General features: G+C 43.9%; 1 protein-coding gene across 1 annotated transcript in view; it reads left to right on the top strand.

The window, feature by feature from the left end:
• Positions 1 to 18,672, top strand: part of CCDC66 (coiled-coil domain containing 66) — a 275,197-nt gene that overhangs the window by 155,121 nt on the left and 101,404 nt on the right. The window contains exons 10-13 of the mRNA XM_078661583.1: positions 4,595 to 4,797; positions 6,491 to 6,575; positions 16,632 to 16,793; positions 17,188 to 17,332. Coding sequence (XP_078517709.1) covers positions 4,595 to 4,797; positions 6,491 to 6,575; positions 16,632 to 16,793; positions 17,188 to 17,332 — 595 coding nt within the window. The remainder of the gene's footprint in view (positions 1 to 4,594; positions 4,798 to 6,490; positions 6,576 to 16,631; positions 16,794 to 17,187; positions 17,333 to 18,672) is intronic.

The following is an 18,672-nucleotide window of genomic DNA, read 5'->3' as shown; positions in this document are numbered from 1 at the left end:
AGTCGTCATCCTCTCTATCTGATGGTGGATCACAAATACCCCCCCCCTGTGTTCATTCCATGTCCCCCATATTTTAATCCATTTTTTGGGGCATCCCCTACTATTAAACACTGCCTTTTCGATTATCATGGCCTCATCCATGTCCCTGCCCCACACTGCAAGAGACGGCACCTCCACCCCACCCCATTTTTGTGCTAGATTTCTCTTAGCTACCATAATTCCAAGTGTAACCCAACTCTGACCATATCGTGTGAGATCATTTGGCTCCCATATATTTAATAGGCATCTGCGTGGTTCTGGTATGAGCGACACCCCCTCTGATTGTGACATAGTGCGCATCACTTGTGTCCAGTATGCTGCTATTCCGGGACATTCCCATATAGTATGAAAAAAGGTTCCCTCCTCTCCGCAACCACGGAGACAGAAGGGGTGTTCTATCCTTCCCATCTTGTGCAGAACAAGCCTGGTGTAGTATGATCGGTGCAAGATTCGGAGTTGCACAAGCCTAAGGCGCGAGGGTATGCCCACCTCCCTTGGGGATGCCAACGCTTCTTGCCACTCCGCGTCATCCATATCCCCTATGTCTTGCGACCATTTAGCCCTCAGGGGTATTGTTGGATCGGGCAGGTTGTTCACAAATTTGCGGTAAGTAAAAGAGGTAGCTTTCTTCTGTATGTGATCAGTTAGTAACCTATCATCCATAGGGGATGCCTCCGGGACTTCGGAGCCAGGTGGCAGCGCCGTCATCAGGGCATGTCTAATCTGCACGTATCTAAATACTTCAGAGGGCGCCAATTCGTAGAGGTGTTGCAGGCGCTCAAATGATACTATTTCACCTCCCTGCCACAAATCACCCACTGTTTATATTCCTATATCATCCCATTGATCGAAGCCTTTGCTTTTCCGAAGTCTGCCTAGTTTTTTGGTGTCCCACAGTGGAGTAAGTTGGGTCACCACCCCTCACCATCCTAATTTGGCCTGAGCGGCATGCCATAACACCAGAGTATGTTGCAGTGGTCCGAACATTAACGCCATTTTCTTGTCATATAGGGGAGAAAGCATACCCCGTGTGCCAAGCTGCGTTCTGTCTGCCTTGAATGCCGGGTCCGAATGCGGGACATGTAACCATTGGTTAATCACCTTTAGCTGCGCCGCCCAGTAATAGAGTTGCAGATCAGGGCGTGCTATTCCTCCATCATACCATCCTCTCACCAATTTGGCTTGCGCAATACGTGCTGGCCTATTACCCCATAAGAGGCTAGAAACCTGCGCCGAGATAGCCTTGAAATAATTTGGCAGTACTTGGTATGGCGTATTCTCCAAGACATACAAGAAGCGAGGCAGGGCCATCATTTTAAAAAGTGCTGCCTTCCCTAATAACGTTAGTGGCAGTGTTTCCCAGTGATGCACATCTCGCCTAAGGCGCTCCAGTGGTGGCTGTAGGTTTTTGTTAAAAGATTCTCCAGAGTTGGCAGTTACGTAGATACCCAAATATTTAAACGTACGTTCCGCTATCTTAAGCGGGAAACTATCAGGAAGACGTGGCGGAGGGCCGTGCAACACGTAGAGTATCGATTTGGACCAGTTAATGGTGTACCCGGAAGCCGTACTGTAGACCGTACACACGTTCAGGAGGGTCAGTATGCAGCGTCTCGGTGAGGTTAGATATAACAGGATATCATCGGCATAGAGGGATACTCGGTCCTCCCAACTGTCTGTCCTTTTGAGGCCTTGTATCATGGGTTCCCATCGTATCCATGCCGCCAAAGGTTCCAATACCAGTGCAAAAAGCAGTGTTGACAGTGGGCAGCCCTGGCGAGTGCCGCTCGCTAGGGCAAAATCGTCTGATATATGACCATTGGCAGTGACATGCGCCATAGGCTTGGTGTACAGGAGTCGAACCCAAGAGCAAAATTTGGGGCCAAAACCCAGGTGCCTTAATACTGCGAAAAGAAAGGGCCACTTGACCATATCAAACGCCATGTGCGCGTCTAAGGAGAGCACCACCGCCGGCTCCTCTAGATAGACTGCGCAAGCTAGTACCCCATGCAGTCTCCTCAAATTGAGGGCCGTGTTCCTGCCTGGCATGAATCCCGATTGGTCTGGGTGTATGATGCTGACAAGTGCGGCATGAGCCGACTGGCTAACAGTTTTGCGAGGATTTTGGCTTCTGCATTTATCAAGGAGATGGGTCGATACGAAATACACCTATCTGCCGGTTTTCCGGGTTTCAAAATAGCCACTATTGTGGCCATGCGTTGATCTGGCAGGAGTTCACCCGCCCCAAGACTATCGATGAACATGCTTAACAGTGAGGTGCTGTGGTTTCTGCCATCCTTTTATAAAACTCAATCAGAATGCCGTTCAGACCTACAGCTTTCCCCGACTGTAGCGTACCAATGGCTGCTTGCAGCTCGTCAACCGTTAGGTCATCCTCAAGTTCTTTTTGCCGCTTCTGGAGTTAGTTTGGGCATGTTGAGGTCTTGTATATAAGTCGGCGCCTCCTCCATGGACATCTCCGAATCGGAGGAGTAAATGGCTTGAAAGTGTCGTGCCCGTGTGTCCACTATTGTGTGCGGGTCAGTTGTGACCTCCCCCCCCCCCCCCTTCTGTGTAGAGCTGTGCTATCCATCTTTCACTTTTTTCTCTCCTATCTAGCCATGCTAGTAACTTCCCGGCTTTGTCGCCAATGTCATATATTTTATGTCTCGTGGCCTGTATCTGTTGTCTAGTCAATGTTGTGAGGTGTTCTTTGTGTCGGTGCTGCTTAAGTCGGAGATTGTTGGCTGTTTCTGGGGTGGGTTCCCCAGCGTGTTGTGCTTCTGCAGTGTGCAATTCGGACTCTAGGTTCTGCAGTTCTAGCTGTCCCTCCCTTTTATGTGCCGTAATGGAGGCAATGGCCTGTCCCCTGACAACTGTCTTAAATGCCTCCCAGAGGGTGGTCGGTGAGGCAACCGATCCCATATTGTCTTGGAAATATTGGTCTGCTCCCTTTTTTAGCGCCCGTCTAATTTTCGGTACTTGTAAGTTACCAGGGTGTATCGGGTAAATGCCGCGCCTCTTCTGTTGGTAGTAAGTGTACTTAAGCATTATTGGGGAGTGGTCTGAAATGCCCAGGGGTCTGATTTCTATGGTCTCTACATTTTTGAGGCTACCCATGGAACCCAAGAAATAATCTATCCTAGTTAGACTATTTTTGACTCCCGAGTGAGACGTAAATTGGCGTTCTATTGGGTGGTGTCTTCTCCACATATCTATAAGGCCCATAGCATCTAGGAAACTCCCCAGACGTGACCCTCCTGATGTACCAAGTCTGAAGGGGAACCTATCCAAGGAGTCATTCAGAGTTGCATTAAAATCCCCTCCAATAATAAGCTCCCCCTCCGGAAGGCCGAGCAGAAACTCACTGAGGCCTGGTAGGGCCACTACTTGTAATTATTTCATGTATTGCCTCCATTTTCTTTGTGAACGCCTATTTTTCATAGATTATCTTTTACCTAATGTCCAGACTTAAGATTTGAGAAATCTTATCATGTCTTCCTTTGTGGTTGGATTAGATGTTGTACTAGACACCAAAATCTTTAATACCATTGAAAAGTAAGCTACCCCACAACTGAAAATACTGAGCAACTAGCTCATGTAAAGTTGCTTCCTCCAAGGCACTAGAGCCTCACAAACCACCCCTTTTCAAGGACAAAAATTTCTGGCAGAATTGAACCTCTCAGTCCATGCAAGCATGTGAAGTACGATTATGTTCACAGCTACCAAAAGTCCTTGCAACTGAAACCCAACCCTACAGCAGAATCCTAATTGGTGACCATCGTATACAGTCTTCCCCTCCCTTGAGAGCTCGGTAGATTGGCAAAGGAAAAACTGTTTGTGGCAAGTGACATTTATACAGCAGGAGATAATTCATCTCCAGACAACAGTGGGCCCTGCCTGATATATTTGTCAGTTTATGCAAGCAGCTTTAGTTCCCGATGTAGTGAACGTCTCACCATCATCATTATCCTTACATGAGGTTACGGCATGGTCTCATGCATGAGGGACTTCTCTTCATTGCCCATGACAACCTGCTCAATTGATTGCACTTCCCATGCCGGTCACATTGGAGTCCTTAACCCATTTCTGCCAAAATACGCAATTTTTGCCAGCCAGATTGGGATTCCTCTGAGCACCACAAAATGTGTGACTGCTTTGCTTCAAGCCCAACCACCATCAGTCTCGAGGGAGCATTATTAGTCGTTTATGGCCTCCTCCTCTCTCCCACCCGACAAAAAGACAGCAATGTGAGGTGAATCACCTTCTCTACAAACTTTCCTTGGGATGGGCTCTTTGGAAAGCCACAAATACCATGGAGGCAACTACACCTGGAAAGCTTCACTAAGGCATGTCCATCTTTAACGGCTTCAAACCTGAAGTCAATCCTAATGCAGTGTTAAAAAGATCAGAATAGTCAAGAGTTTGATATTTGTAAATGTTATTGTTGTGGAACCAATGTATCAACTTGCTTTTTTCGTGTTATATTCCTAATCATTGCTGATTCTTCTTCTCTTTTTTTTTTTTTTTTTTTTTTTTTTTTTTAATAACCTAGGTTGAGGAACATGACCTATGGGCATTGCATTTTGACTCCTTAAAGAAAGACAAATATCAGCAACTACCTTTAAATATTCCAGTAGTTCAAGAACCTGCATATGAGCCTGTGATTCCTGTGCCACAAGTGACGATTACTCTTCTCAACTCCGAGGAAGAGAAAGCTTTTGAGAATTCTGCTGAAAGTGGCACTCAGAAATCTAGGTGTGTACATGCCACTATATTGATGTGCTTACATATAAATAATCTCCTGCTCTGGGGATAACTGTCAACAAAGGAACCACTGTGGGTACATTTGTTTTAAATTTTCAGCTAAAATAGTGTTATATATATATTTTCTGTTGTACTTTGCACTTGAAGTGAAATTACGTTAATGACTGGCAACCTAATAATCATTGTATGGTCCTTGTCTAGCTGAGTAGAATGTATTCCTTAATTTTCTTTGTATAAGTTCAGTTCTGCTATAGTCTAGGGGATCAGTCCATCCTCCAGAAGGATCCCTATTCCGCAGCGTCTTCATAAGAGGACTAAGAGTAGTTCTGCGAACTAACAGAGTAAAACAACATCCACGCCCTCTTCTGAGCATTCTAAGCAAGATTAAGTTTCTTTACTAAATTAGCATTGTGGATTGCATCTGGCTTGGTTTGTTAGTTTTATGCCAATACTGCAAAGACCAGAAATAGACTAAGATATGCAAAAAGCAGGGTTTTCTGTGACGACTTAACTGGTTTAAATAAGGAAGTTGTGCAGATTTTCATTTCTGCGGAGACAAACCGAAATCAAATTCACATAAATAAAGTGAAAGGTACATTTTTATTATAATTGTATGTTCTGTACACCTGTGTAACTGCAGTATCTGTTAGTCTTTACATGTTCAAATGTTACTTAAATACGCTTTACTGTAGAAATTATTCTTTAGTCTGATCTTCCATTTTAAAATGCAAAAAACAACAGTTGATGAACAGAATGCAGAACAATATCATACATTCACCCCAGTATAGAGTCTGGGCCTCAATCCATTGTGTTTTGCTCACCATGCCATTCCAGTTTGAATCCAGCCATATGCAAATCAGTCTTGACCCTGTGCCTCATGGAAACAGCCCAGCCCGAACTGCCAAACCAGGTCCTCCCTGGACTGGAAACAAGCATCCTAGGACCGGTTTTCTGGTTTCACCCCTCTTCAGCCAGGATAGCTTGATTCAAGTGGCATGGAGAGCACAGGCCCCATGTCTGGGCATACCTGTCCCACTCGGGGTGACAAATGCAAAAAACAACAGTTGATGGACAGAATGCAGAACAATGTCATACATTCACCCCAGTACAGAGATCTGGGCCTAAATCCATTGTTTTTGGTGAGCAAAAGAATGATGGATTTAACCCAGATCTCTTGACTGGGGGGTGAATGTTTTGATTTGTTCTGCATTCCGTCCATCAATTGTGTGTATTTTGCTTTCATTTTCAAGGCCTGGTTATTGGCACTAACTAGTGGGTATGCTTGTTAGTGTGAAATTAAAAGCTGTTACTTTTATGGAACAGAATAAGCAGCCACTTGGCACTGGTAACCAGCATAACCTATTTCAAGGTATTCCGTGGTCTGTGGAAATGTACTAGTAGAGTACTGTTTCACTCTGAATCCTTTTTGCCCTGTGAGACAGAATGACATTGTTCATGCTTTGAGACAATCACTGCTGCTGGGTGGCCCTGTTGAACAGATTTAAATTGAATATTTCTTTTGCCAAGGACCTCTGGGGTGAGAAAATAAATAAATAAGTACAAAAGTAAAAATAGGATTCTTCAATTTGATTGGGTGTTAATACTTTGAGGTGTACAAACCTTTTACTGTTCATGTTATTTAAAATATTTTGTCTATCTTTACAAGTTTGTTTTCTTTCTATAGCTTTCTCCGTTCAATGACTGCTCTCTTGGATCCTGTTCAAATTGAGGAAAGAGACCGAAAAAGACTAAAACAATTGGAACATCAGGTAATATGTTTGTGATAGCTACTTATACCATAGAAGTAAATACAATTCGTGTTGTTTGCATATTTCTTTTGTTTTTGGTTTTCACTCACCTTAGAGAAATGATAACATTGTTGATGAAACCTACCCATTTGTTCCTTAATCATCGGCATTGCATTGTTTCGAATGTTCCATTTTTTTTGTAATTCAAACTCCCATATTAAATGTAAGTTACTGTTGTCCTTCTTGAAGATTGCAACACTGGGTATGTGACTGGAACTTGGAAATAAAACTGCACACCATCCCTCGCAGAGATTTCGTCATGCATTCTCTTGTATTTCAGACAGACTGATCTACCAAAAGCAAAGGGTTCACAATCTGGTGCATAGGTCTTGGTTGAAATGCTGTATCAATCTCCCTCTAGTATAAAACATTATTTAAAACATAATGCACATCATACAACAAATAGTCTGTGCTACCATAGATACAGACTGATATTGAGGCAGCTAGGCGGAGAGTTTAGAATCATAAGTAGTTTTACTTGTGAAAGGAACTTGACTAGAAGTCTGTGCTGCAACAGAACATCAGTAAGAAATATATTGTTGACAAAGCATTGTTAAAAAAAAAAAAATCGGGAAAACCTAACTGTCTCCCATAGACCTAATTATTTACCTGATGTTGGGAATAAGTAAAGTAGACTGATTGTACAAGTGAGACTGATAAAAATTCAGTAAGACTGTATAAAATCAGGGAGACTGATAGTGAACCAACCAGAGAAAGCTAATAGATTTCTAAGTGGAAACCACACATTGGGCCCTACAAAAGAGAAAGTTTAATCAATCACTTTGTTTTCATCGATAGTCATAACAAATACTTACATACAGTAAAACAGACTAATTAAAAACATTAAAAAAAACATACAAGTACAAGGCTAAATGGGCCTACTGTAGAGGAGCGCTTATAAAAGGAAATCCCACAAGTACAGTTTCAGGCATTTATAGTTCTTAGCAGCAAGATCCAGTAAAAAACTATTAACAGGCGCCTGGCATGACAGGGCTAATCAAAATCCCAGATCTATTTTAGCCTTCTTGTCAGAATCTAAACAGCCCATAAAAGGTAGGCTAATGTCTCCTAGATTATTGGAACAACTATTCTAAGACAGTGCGAGTGCAATTGCAAGTCAAAATCAAAAATAGTTGACAAGGCGGCAACAACCACTTACGGCGTAAGTATCTAGTTTTAATACAAAATAATTTTAAAAAAATGCAAAGTTTAACGCCCCCAAACTCTGTCACACAGTTCACCTAGAAGAGCATTTGATGAGAATTTAGACACATATACTCTAGTAAGGGAGATCCCCCCCAAGATGACATTTTAAATGTAAAGTGCAACATTCCTCAGGAAAAACCATATTAAGGGAAGGCTTTATTTCCAGTCCCCCCTATGCATTTCATCAGCAAATAGCTGGCAGTCTTACACGAATGATCAGCGTGAATAATGTATGTTTTCATCTTGTGCTCATAAAAGGCGGCCTTAACTTTAACCATAACATCGGAGGTTATAGTGACCGACTTAGTCCAAAAATAGTTAAACCTTAATTCATTCAAAGTTTGTTTAACATAAAGTGCCCATGTATTGCTAGAACGTTTTGTGGGTGCAACATTTCAACTAGCGCCTCCAAGTAGGACTTTCAATCATGATTTCTATTCAGGCGCAGCCAATAGAACACAAGAACAAGTGTAGTAGTGTCGGCAAGTGCAATAGTGCAGAGAATGTCCCTCAAAGAAGATATGAGGGAAAGGCAATGTTGTCTAAAATTTAAAACCTTAAGAGAGCCTTCTGAATGTACTAATGGACTTTGTAATCGATTAAGCGAGGATCAACAACCATTGGCGAGAGTTGTATTGTAGGTGCATTTATGTGGCGCTACATATCCCATTGTGGAGCACTGAAGTGCATTATCATACATGCAGCATGTTACAGTATAGGGGAGTGCCATAGTCGAAGGGTGTGTACTTGTTATGGGCCTATGTGGGAAGTGTTCTGGCGGTTTTCAAGATTGACCATAGTGATTTGCAAGAAAATATACTCTCAGGTTCTTTTTGGCTGGCAGTGCAGGTACCATGTTACATTTGTGTGGATTACAAAAGCTCTTCCTGTGCTTTATATAGGAGTTAGTCCCACCAGACGGTGAGTCCTGAGGGTATAGTTTGAAGAAAGAGCAAATAGCAAAGATTAAACTAATCCACCTATATGGTCTAAATCATAGTCATCCTCCATTTGGAAAATACTTTAGGATGTCCAGTTTTGAATATGGTTATGGATAATTCCAGGACCTGCGTGTATGAACTACCTTAAAGTCAACCAGAATAGTGGCCATATGTGTAAGATCTCTTTACGCATGTTCTCTTTGGTAATGAGTGGTTTGACTTAATTATACTAGTGATGGTTTTATGACGGTATAAGTTCCAATAGCCAGATAGGCTAGAAGTGATTTATCAGGACAGATAATGTCTGTTTACCTGTAATACAGCCTGAACAAATTTACAGCATTCCATATTCGAGTCCAACTGTTGGAATTCCTGTAATGTTTGTTCATCTAATCTGCACTGGTTGCAATTGTCCATAATGTATTTAACTTTGTGTTCCTTAAACTTTCAATCACGCTTGAGCAATGTGTTCTGACGATGATTTTTTCGGTTTTGGTGTCACTGGTCTGAATAGTTCTGATTTTTAATCTTCCTTCCTGAATTTTAGATTCCTGTACATTTCATATCTAGGCTGTCAAGGAGTTTCAAAGCTTTGTCATCTGTACTGAGCGTGCTTGTTTCACTGTTCCCTTGGGTGGCTTTGTGTACAATGGAGAGTATATTAAAGGCAGAAAGTTTGGCTATATGCTGCCAGTGCAGTGCTTAAAGCACTGGTTTTATGTGTTCCCCAAATGGAGTTATAGAAGTAGTCTTGCTGCAGTGTTTTTGATCATTTGTAGTGTTTGTAGTAGGAAGGAGCGTGCCCCAAGGAACAAGTAGTTTGCGCAATCTACCCGTGTTATCAAGAGGCTGAGAATGGTCTGTAGTTTCTGACGATAATCTCATTGCAGGAAAATGCATCGTACTGTTTACATTGTGTAGAAGGCGATCTTAGCAATCTAACTGAAGTGGGGTCAAGGATAGGTTTGAGTCGATTGTCACGCTAAGTTTTTTACACTGTGTTGCTGGTGGAGCTACCAGTTCTTTGAGTCATGCTTAGGGGAAGTTGATAGTGCTTCCGTTGTCCACTGGCCATGATATGTTTTTTTGCAGCATGGACTTAAAGATGGCTTCCCCATCATCCATTTATCAAATGCACAGAGGCACTCATCAAGTCTAGAAGTGGTTTTGTATTTACGTTTTTCTGGTTTTGTGGTAATCTGCTTTTCATCTGTGTAGCTGTACCATGTGAGGTTGACAGATTTGCGCAGTGCAGGGCATGAGGATCTGTAGTGAATGGCTGCATTGTTACCAGGCATTGTCTGTCAGTGAGATAGATGGCAATCCGTTTTATGGTGTTTCCTGGCATGGCGGCATCTCTAGACATTGTCTAGGTGCTGATCAACCTTAAACTGATAAGTATCTCTGTGAGGAATCAGTTCATCCTCCGTGCCAAACCCCCACCGTAGGAAGCATAACATATATTCAAACACCAGGATGGAGCACACCCTGCAACAATTCGGCTGTAACTTGCACGTGCATTTTCGGTCATTTCTACAAAATACATTTAATGCAATGTTCTTTTTGCAGCATCTCACAGAAATGAAACAATACAGAACGGTTTTTATGAAAGTACCATTATATATATATATATATATATATATATATATATATATATATATATATTCACTGAAAAAACCATAGGTTTCAGGCCTTATATAGTTGGGAATTAGCATTTAAAAAACCTTTGAAATTCACTGAAAAACCATAGATTTCAGGCCTTATATAGTTAGGAATTGGCTTTTAAAAAACCTCTGAAATTCACTCAAAAACTATAAGTTTTAGGGTTGTTATAGTTAGCTGGACATTTCACTCATACAAAACCATTGAAATTGCTCCTATATAGTTAGTTGTACTAACTATATTTCGCGCTCCCGCAATCCACTGCTGATGATGTCACATATTAGATCATTCATGACATGGTCAGTGACATCATTGATGACATCTCAAATGACCGTACGAGTACGGTGCGCGCAGGCCTAGGGGGCCAGGGTGCTTCTACCCTGCCCCCTTTTTGAGTTCTACACGTTTGTTTTTCTGCTTTCCTGTGCCTCAGTCTACCGAGGTACAAGATGCCTGCCAACAATTTCTGTTTTGGAGTGTTGACAGACATTGGCAGCCAATCAGAATGCAGCTCGTACTCGGGAAGGTACAGAGTACAGTAAGCTTTCAGTAAGCTTATATAGATATATACATTTTTTCAAATTCAATTTTCTCAACAACTACTGGAGGGATTTGCACCATTTAAACAAAAGGCCGTACTGCGTACCAGTCCCTACCATTTAGCCAAGTTTGGTGTAATTCAGTTCAGCGGTTCGGGCTGCAGCCGTGTCTAATCGTCCTATAGAAAATAACATGGGTAAAAAACGTTTTGGGACCACCCTTTTTTCTCAGCCCCCACTTGACGAATCCCCCCAAAACTTTCAGGGAAGGAGCGGAGCGGGCCATCCTCTTTGAGAAATTCGCAGAGATTCATCAACCGGCGCCAAAGTTATTCCCAATAGAATGTTGCGGATTTCCTATGGAAACAAGGTCCTAACTATATATACCTACTGGCGACCGCCGGTAGGTAATATATATATATCTATCTTTCTCCTACTGGCAGTCGCCAGTAGGTAGTTATAGTTAACCTATTATCCATAGGAAATTCGTAACATTCTTTTCCCAATATTGTTGGCGCCGATTGACGAATCTTTGCGAAATTTTCAAAACTTATGGTCTGCTCTTATCTTGAAAGTTTCGGGGTGATCCGGCAAGCGGGGGCCGAGAAAAAAGGAGGGTCCCAAAACCGGTTTTCCCCTTGCAATTTTCCATAGGAAACTTTAGACCTGGCTACAGCCCGAACTGCTGAACGGAATTACACCACATTTGGCAAAAAGGTAGCCCTTGGTTCAGAAAGAGACCTTTTTGTTAAATGGTGTAAATCCGTTCAGTAGTTGCTGAGTAAATCAAAATTAAAAAAATATCAATATCAGGATCCGTGCACCCAGCAGATTAGGATCCACCCACACTGCCGATCACGAGCTGCATTCTAATTGGCTGTGAACACTCCAAACCAGGAACTGGTGGCAGCCATCTTGAGCCTCGGTATAGTATGCTTGATACTGTTAAGGAAATAAAAAATATTGTTATTGTGGGGTTGGAGTATGCGAAGACCTTGTGATTATAATGAATGTACACAATATACTTACTTATATAACCTTTGAGCGACCCCTTGTCATTCATTAGCCTGTTGTGTCATTCACTCATTTTTGTTTTCCCTACTGCAGTGTCTTTCACAAAGGGCATATCGGCACAGAAAGTAGTTACTTCCGAGCCATGCCCTGCTATGGCAATGTGTTCTTTCAACAAATATTTTTGATTTCAGCCATTTATTGTTATAGTGGTGCAGGCTCGGCAGCTCCCCAACAATAAAGTTGTACAAAAAGCAGGGCGTGACCACGCAAGATGCCTGACAGGGCGCGTCCTTAAGGAGCTCCTCACGAACCTGTCAAATATCCTGCTTAATCCTGATGTATAATCCGCAATATTAGTGGCTTCCAGATGGAAACACTGTTGGGGACTCAATCTGCCCTCCTCTAGTGCTGAAACTGATCAGGGCAGCAGAGGCAGAATGCTGTATGTGCGCAGTTGCCAGGCGCGAGCTTTCCAGGGAAAACGCAATGTGGGGCCTTCCGCATCTGACATCTTCCATGCGGAGCTATACTGGTGCCCTGATCCTCGTGCAGAAGCTTGAAGGATGCGGGAATAGGTGGAGGAGCGTGCCCGCAGATCCTGGGCCACTTCTGGGCTGGTTGTTGATGGCAGTATGAGAGGATCGGGGGCACTCTGCTGGTGTGTGGACGCCAGCCGGCTGCCTCCTCCCATTTCCCTGAAGGTGACACTGCCATGCCAGGAGGCTGGCCAACTGACGATTGAGGTCACGGTCTCCTAGAACGGCAAAGGGGTGCGGAGAAGGTCACGAGCTGCAGATTGGCTCGTTTGAGCCTCCCTACCCTTGAGAGATGGTGACTGCTGGTAAGTGCGCAAGCATCCTGGAACAAGATCATATCAGCGTACAATATAAGGTGCAGTCCAGTGAGTCTGGGGTGGGGCAAGGTCAGGTTCGGTGTCACCAGCAGGGGGAGAAGGAGTAGTGGGTACGGAAAGTGCGCATGTCGGTTTGGCTGGCCGTCTAGGGCCGGCCAAGCCAACATGCGCACTTGAATATCTCCAGGCTTTTCTTTGGAGATATGGGCTCCCAGTCTGTGCTGAAGTGTGAAACCGGCCTGCTCTGCCCAATCCCTGCACTTCTCTCCCCAATCCCTGCACTTCTCTCATACTGGGAGTAATCGCATGATAGAAGCACTCTGATTGCGTGGTGAACTGGGAGCCTGTGCTCATGGGAACTGCAGTGCCGGGAGCAGAGGGGCAGTGTGGCCCGGGAGCAAAAGGTAAAAGTATATTAAATTTTTTATGTATTGTTCCCCACGCTGCCCCCGCAGTGCCCCACCACGTAGAATGGGCACCAGCTGAGACTGTCTTACTGCATAAAGCAGCTCCCTCTTGGGGGAGTTCCTTGTTAGTGCCACAAGATATGTATACGAATAATATGAAGTCCGGTGGCCACTGAGCCTCTTTGGCAGATGCTCTGACAGACTACATGAAACACAATTGGGATACCACAACTAGCAGAGCAAACGGGAGGCCATGACGGCGGTTATGTTAGCTGCTAGCATAAGGGTAACGTGTGGCATACACAGACAGTTGGAGCTGGAGATGAGGAACAACTGCCATTGCATCAGCGAAGAGAGATGCTCACGGTGGAGGATAGGCAGGTACACCGCGCAAATGTCACGCTCTTTGGGAAAAGTTGGATAAATACATGCTCACACAATATAGGCAACGCCTACACCCGGAGGATGACAAATCAAGGACTCTCCTGTCCTGGACACTTCCACGGGAGCAGGAAGCATCATCTATTTTACATCTCCGTGACCAGTGTGGGGGAGGGGCAGATGGTTACGGCACAACATGACATTCTGCAGACCTAATCGGCACATCTCGGTGGTGTACAGGGCTAGAGAACCCAGGACATAGGATGCAGTGGATGTATTTCTTTGCCAGCTGGCACTTTCCAGACTTGCGGTGGAGGGCGTGCAAGACCTGGATACAGACCTCATGCTGGAGGAGCTGCGGGGTGGGCCCTAAAGGAACTCAATAGGTCAAAGGCGCTGGGGGCGACTTCTACCAAACCCACTCCGTACTCCTCTTGGAGCGGTTATTAGAAGCATTCCAGGAGATGAGAAGGAAGAATATTCCCCCTCTTCTCCCCTCCCTCCATTCAAGAAGGAATGATATGCCTATTGCTTAAACCTGGAGGGTGTGCGGCGTACCTATCCGCGTACAGGCTGCTCACCATGATCAATTCTGACATTAAGGTGCTCCGCAAGTTGTTAGCGACCAGGCTCCGAAGGATGATATGCACTGTAGGACATGATCAAGGTAGATTATCACGGGTCGGATTACAGCTCTCAATATACATAGATTGACACGTGTTATATGAAGTCGCTGACTATGAGCAGGAAATGGCACTTGTGCCCATCAACCTAGAAAATGCCTATGATATGGTGGATTGGTCCTATTTACTGGATGTGCTGAAGGCAATTAGTTTTGGACCCTCCTTCTGTGACTGTGTGAGGTTACTAAACACAGCACCCCTGGCCCGGGTTCTGGTGAGTGCTTTGGTGATAGAAAACTGGTTGGTGGGTAGAGGCACCCATCTGGTTGCCCCCATCACTGCTGCTCTTTGCTTTGACCTAGGAGCCCTTATCGGTCCTATTACAGCGAAAAATGAGAGATTAAGAGGTCATATTGCTATATGCGTATGGGTCTCTCGTGTATGTCTATCTCCCAAGGACTCTGATGCAACATATGCCGGTTTTTAAAGAGGTCTTTGGCATGCATATCAATCACAGTAGGACACTTTAATTTCTCCTGGGGAGGATTGGCGAACGTTCCTAGAAAGCATCTGCCGCTGCTTGGTTTCCGATCGGAGACCGTTTCCAATACTTGGTAGTTATGGTGGCCCACACCTTGGCACGACAGACACACTGTAATAAAGAGAGGGTACTGGAGGGCCTTCGGGGGTCAGTCGGGTTCTGGAACAAACACGTGTCCCTTCTCTATTATGGGTAGGGTGGCTATAGCCAAGAAGTTCTTCCTTCTGCGTTGCTTCTTGCGGAACAAAATTCTTTGTGCCCCCCTAGATCGGGGAGTTTTTAAATGCTTGAACAGCTTGCTAATTTCCTTGGTGTGGTCAGGTCGCAGCAGAAGAGCGGCTATCTCAATATTAAAGCGAGATATGTCAGATGGAGAACTAGAATTACCTGACATTCAACACTATTACTATGTAGTCCACTTACAATATGCGGCTAAATGGCTGGCAGATGCAGACAATTGTGAGAAGCGCCTTCAATGAGGCACGACTGGAGGAATTCCACAGTCTCCGCTTCTCAAAAGTGGGGAAACGGCAGATTAACCTTTTCCCTAATTGGTATGACACACCGCAATGGTCTGGGAGAGGATAGACACTGGCTCCACTTCATACAATAGACGCAGACATGTCCATAGAGCGGTGGATGGGATGACTACTGGCTGGTGACCTCTAGCCCAGGGAGGTCTTTATTAATTACCAAGAAGCCCTAGATACCTTTCAGGTCGGGCTGGTCAGTTCCTGCACTATGCAAAACTAGAGAATAGTGTGAAAGAGGTGTGGTGCACCTTTCTAGCAGCTCCATTGCCATTGCGAGTATTGGGTGGGCTTCCTCCGTTGGGGTGAGGGACGCTGTATGATATAGCTCTTGTATGGGGTCATCCGTGGGGGGCTGGTGGGTGGCAGGGACTCTCTAAGGCATCACTGATGGCTGGACATTCATGGGAGATGGATTTTTTCTCGCGCAAGATTGGATTCAAGCCTGTGCGTTGGTCCACCAGGTATCATGCAATAGTAGATTCAAACGTGTACTCTTCCGCTACCTTCACTGAATGTACATTACTAAACATGCTACTACTGGTCTTAGGCACCCAGTTACGCCACAGTCATGCTTGTTGGGTTATGTTGGCTAAGTGTAAAGGCTGGAAATTGCCCCCTAAATTCTTCCAACTTGTCCCCCTAGCAAAAAGAAGGGTGGCCATTTGTTGGATGGGTACATGGGCACCTCGGGTAGAAATGTGGATCAGAGATGTCCTGGAGTAGACTGTAGCTGAAGAGCAACACATTAAGCTGGCTATATATGTTGATAAAGCCTAGGAAGATATTGCAACGTGGGCATTGGTGCTGTGGCCGTTTCAATCATATGAAGGCAAAGATGCAGGATTGGATTTGAATTATGGTACAGATAATGGAATTGAAGAAGCCGTGACTGCTGCTGTTGGCCGGTGTCCACCTGCTGCGTATGTTTCCCTTTCTATATTGCTTACTCGAGCTGTGACCCTGATTCTCAATGTTGTTACTCCAACTTCTCTGCAATGTATGCATTGATTGTACTATCTATAATGCTGTGGGTAGTGCTGTGGACTTGTGTTACAGGCAGCTGTTTTTTCAATTAACATGTTTCCCTTCTTGAAACACTGCAAACTCCGTAAAATCAAGTTATTAAAAAATGTGTGCAAAAATCAGGAAAAACAAATATTGGTAAAGCCAAAAGTTTAGCAGCCAGTGCTAGACATTTTAGCTTTCCCAATGCGTGTTATTAATGGCCCAAGGGCTACTGTTATTTTCATTTTTGTCTCCATGTTGTACATGGATCTAAGGGTTTATTAATTCTGTTATCATAATGTTTGCAACCAGAAAGCTATAGCGGCTCAGGTCGAGGAGAAGCGTAGGAGAAAGCAGATGGAAGAAGAGTTGAGACTTCGCGAAGAACAAGAGGAGGAACAGAGACTAGCTTTGGAGCGACAACGGATCCAAAAGCAATTTGACGAAGATGTGTTGAAGCAAAAACAAAAGGAAGTATGTGTTTTTAGTATAGTCTTCTTACTTGATGTGTCCTATATTGAGGGATGCATAGTATTTTAAGTGCCATTTAAAAAGTAGTGGATTATTGCATTACTTAGCCAGAATGATTTACTCTCCAGATTTTCAAGGTTATACTATGGGTCCTAATGCTTATGAATTGGCCTTTTTTTAAATTTAAAATAAAATCTTTCTACAAACTGGTTTCCCTTAGAGAATGTAACTGTGCTACTCTGCTAACTGAGTCCATTAGAATGGCATCACAATCTTTCATATTCGTACTTACTGATCTATTCTGTATATTGTTGGCTTTGGATTACTGGTTTATACATGTAGAATACTATTTGATTTTACTCTAGAACATATTTCTGATATTTTAATTTTATGATAGGAAGTTCTGACTCTTAAGACACAGGAGCTGTATCAGAGTATGCAGCGTGCTGAGGAGGAAGCACAAAAGCTAAAACAGGAGCAGCGAATTAGAACATTGGCTCAAAAAGGACACAACATTTCAAACCTGCAGATGAGTCTAAGTGGTATGTAGCCCAAACAATCATTTCATTTGTGTAATTTTATTCACGGTCTTTCTAAAATATGTTGGCTGAAAAGTAGTTGTGATATAAAAGAGTTAAGTCGGTGGAGGAGATGCAGAAGTGGCTGCTCACTGTGGTGTTGGCATGTTCCCCTTCTCCGTCTAAATGTCCGGTGGCTGTAGGATGCTGTTTCTGTGGATGTGATGTTCTGCCCAGCGCCCATGAATCACTCAGCCTGTCGAGCCATTAGTGAGGAGCCTGTGGCATGACAGTGCCACTGTTCATATGGCTCTGTGCAGTGGCAGCATCATCTATTCCACCAGTTGCATGCTCTACCAGCCTGTTTTTCTTTTCTCCTGCAGTTCAGTATCTGGGAGTCTGCAGTTCAATACTCATTGAAGCCAGCCGATGAGTGCATCTTACATCTGTCATAGAGGAGATGAAAAGGTGAATGGAGATGCAGGGAGTCCTAACTTGAGTTTGGAGGTCTGAGCTGCTCAAATTCATCACTGGGCACATGCCTGAAATCTCATTCATGGCATGTCTTATAATATCTTGAGACCTATTGTTGCCCTGTTCCGTTGTGTCCTTGGGCTATAGATGACTGGAAGACTGTCCACTATGATAGTGTCTAGAGCAATAAATCCCATGTGTTTCTCACTCCTTTTATTGATTTTTAATTCTTTCTTGCATATTAGTCTTGTGACTTACATGATAATTACATCTTTTACATGTCAGCAAGTAGTCCTTTAGTCACTTTCACAATAAGAAACCTCATGAAACAATAAAACCTTGTCTAACTCATGGGGATGCAGAGATTGTCTGTGTGTTGCAATTAGGTGTGAGTTGCGCAGCAGAGAAAGTGTACTAAACGTGCAATATAGGAGGTAAGTGTACTGCCGCGTTTTGCTTGTTTGAAAGGAAAGGTTGTATGTCACCTGATATGTAGGTAGTGTACGCTAGTAAGAGGTTTCGCCAGCGGTCAGGCAGTAAACCCAGAGTTTTGCCTATGCTTTTGAGGTAAGTCCAACTCTGCATTATTGGAGGGTGGGGTGGTCGTCAGCTAGTGGTAGTAAGGCAATAATTATGTTGGGCATGTTGCAACCCTTCTACGAGAGTAACATGTTTTCTATGAGTTGGGCTTTAATGCTGAGAAGTAGTTCATCCCATTCCAGTGACTGGTAGCTTTGTAAGCCTTCCGGCTTCCTCGTGTCTGAGCAGTGTGCTAAATTACTATGGGAGAGGGAGACCGGTCTGCCATTGGCCGGTTATGGAGCTCATTGTTAATATCAGGGTTAAATCTAGGAAGCTACTATGGCGTTGAGATTTTGTGAGCGCCTGAT

This window comes from Lissotriton helveticus, chromosome 9 (genome assembly GCF_964261635.1).
Source record: "Lissotriton helveticus chromosome 9, aLisHel1.1, whole genome shotgun sequence".
In the NCBI taxonomy this organism is placed as follows: domain Eukaryota; kingdom Metazoa; phylum Chordata; class Amphibia; order Caudata; family Salamandridae; genus Lissotriton; species Lissotriton helveticus.
Note: the sequence above shows the minus strand (reverse complement) of the source record. Positions and strands in the feature narration are given on the sequence as shown.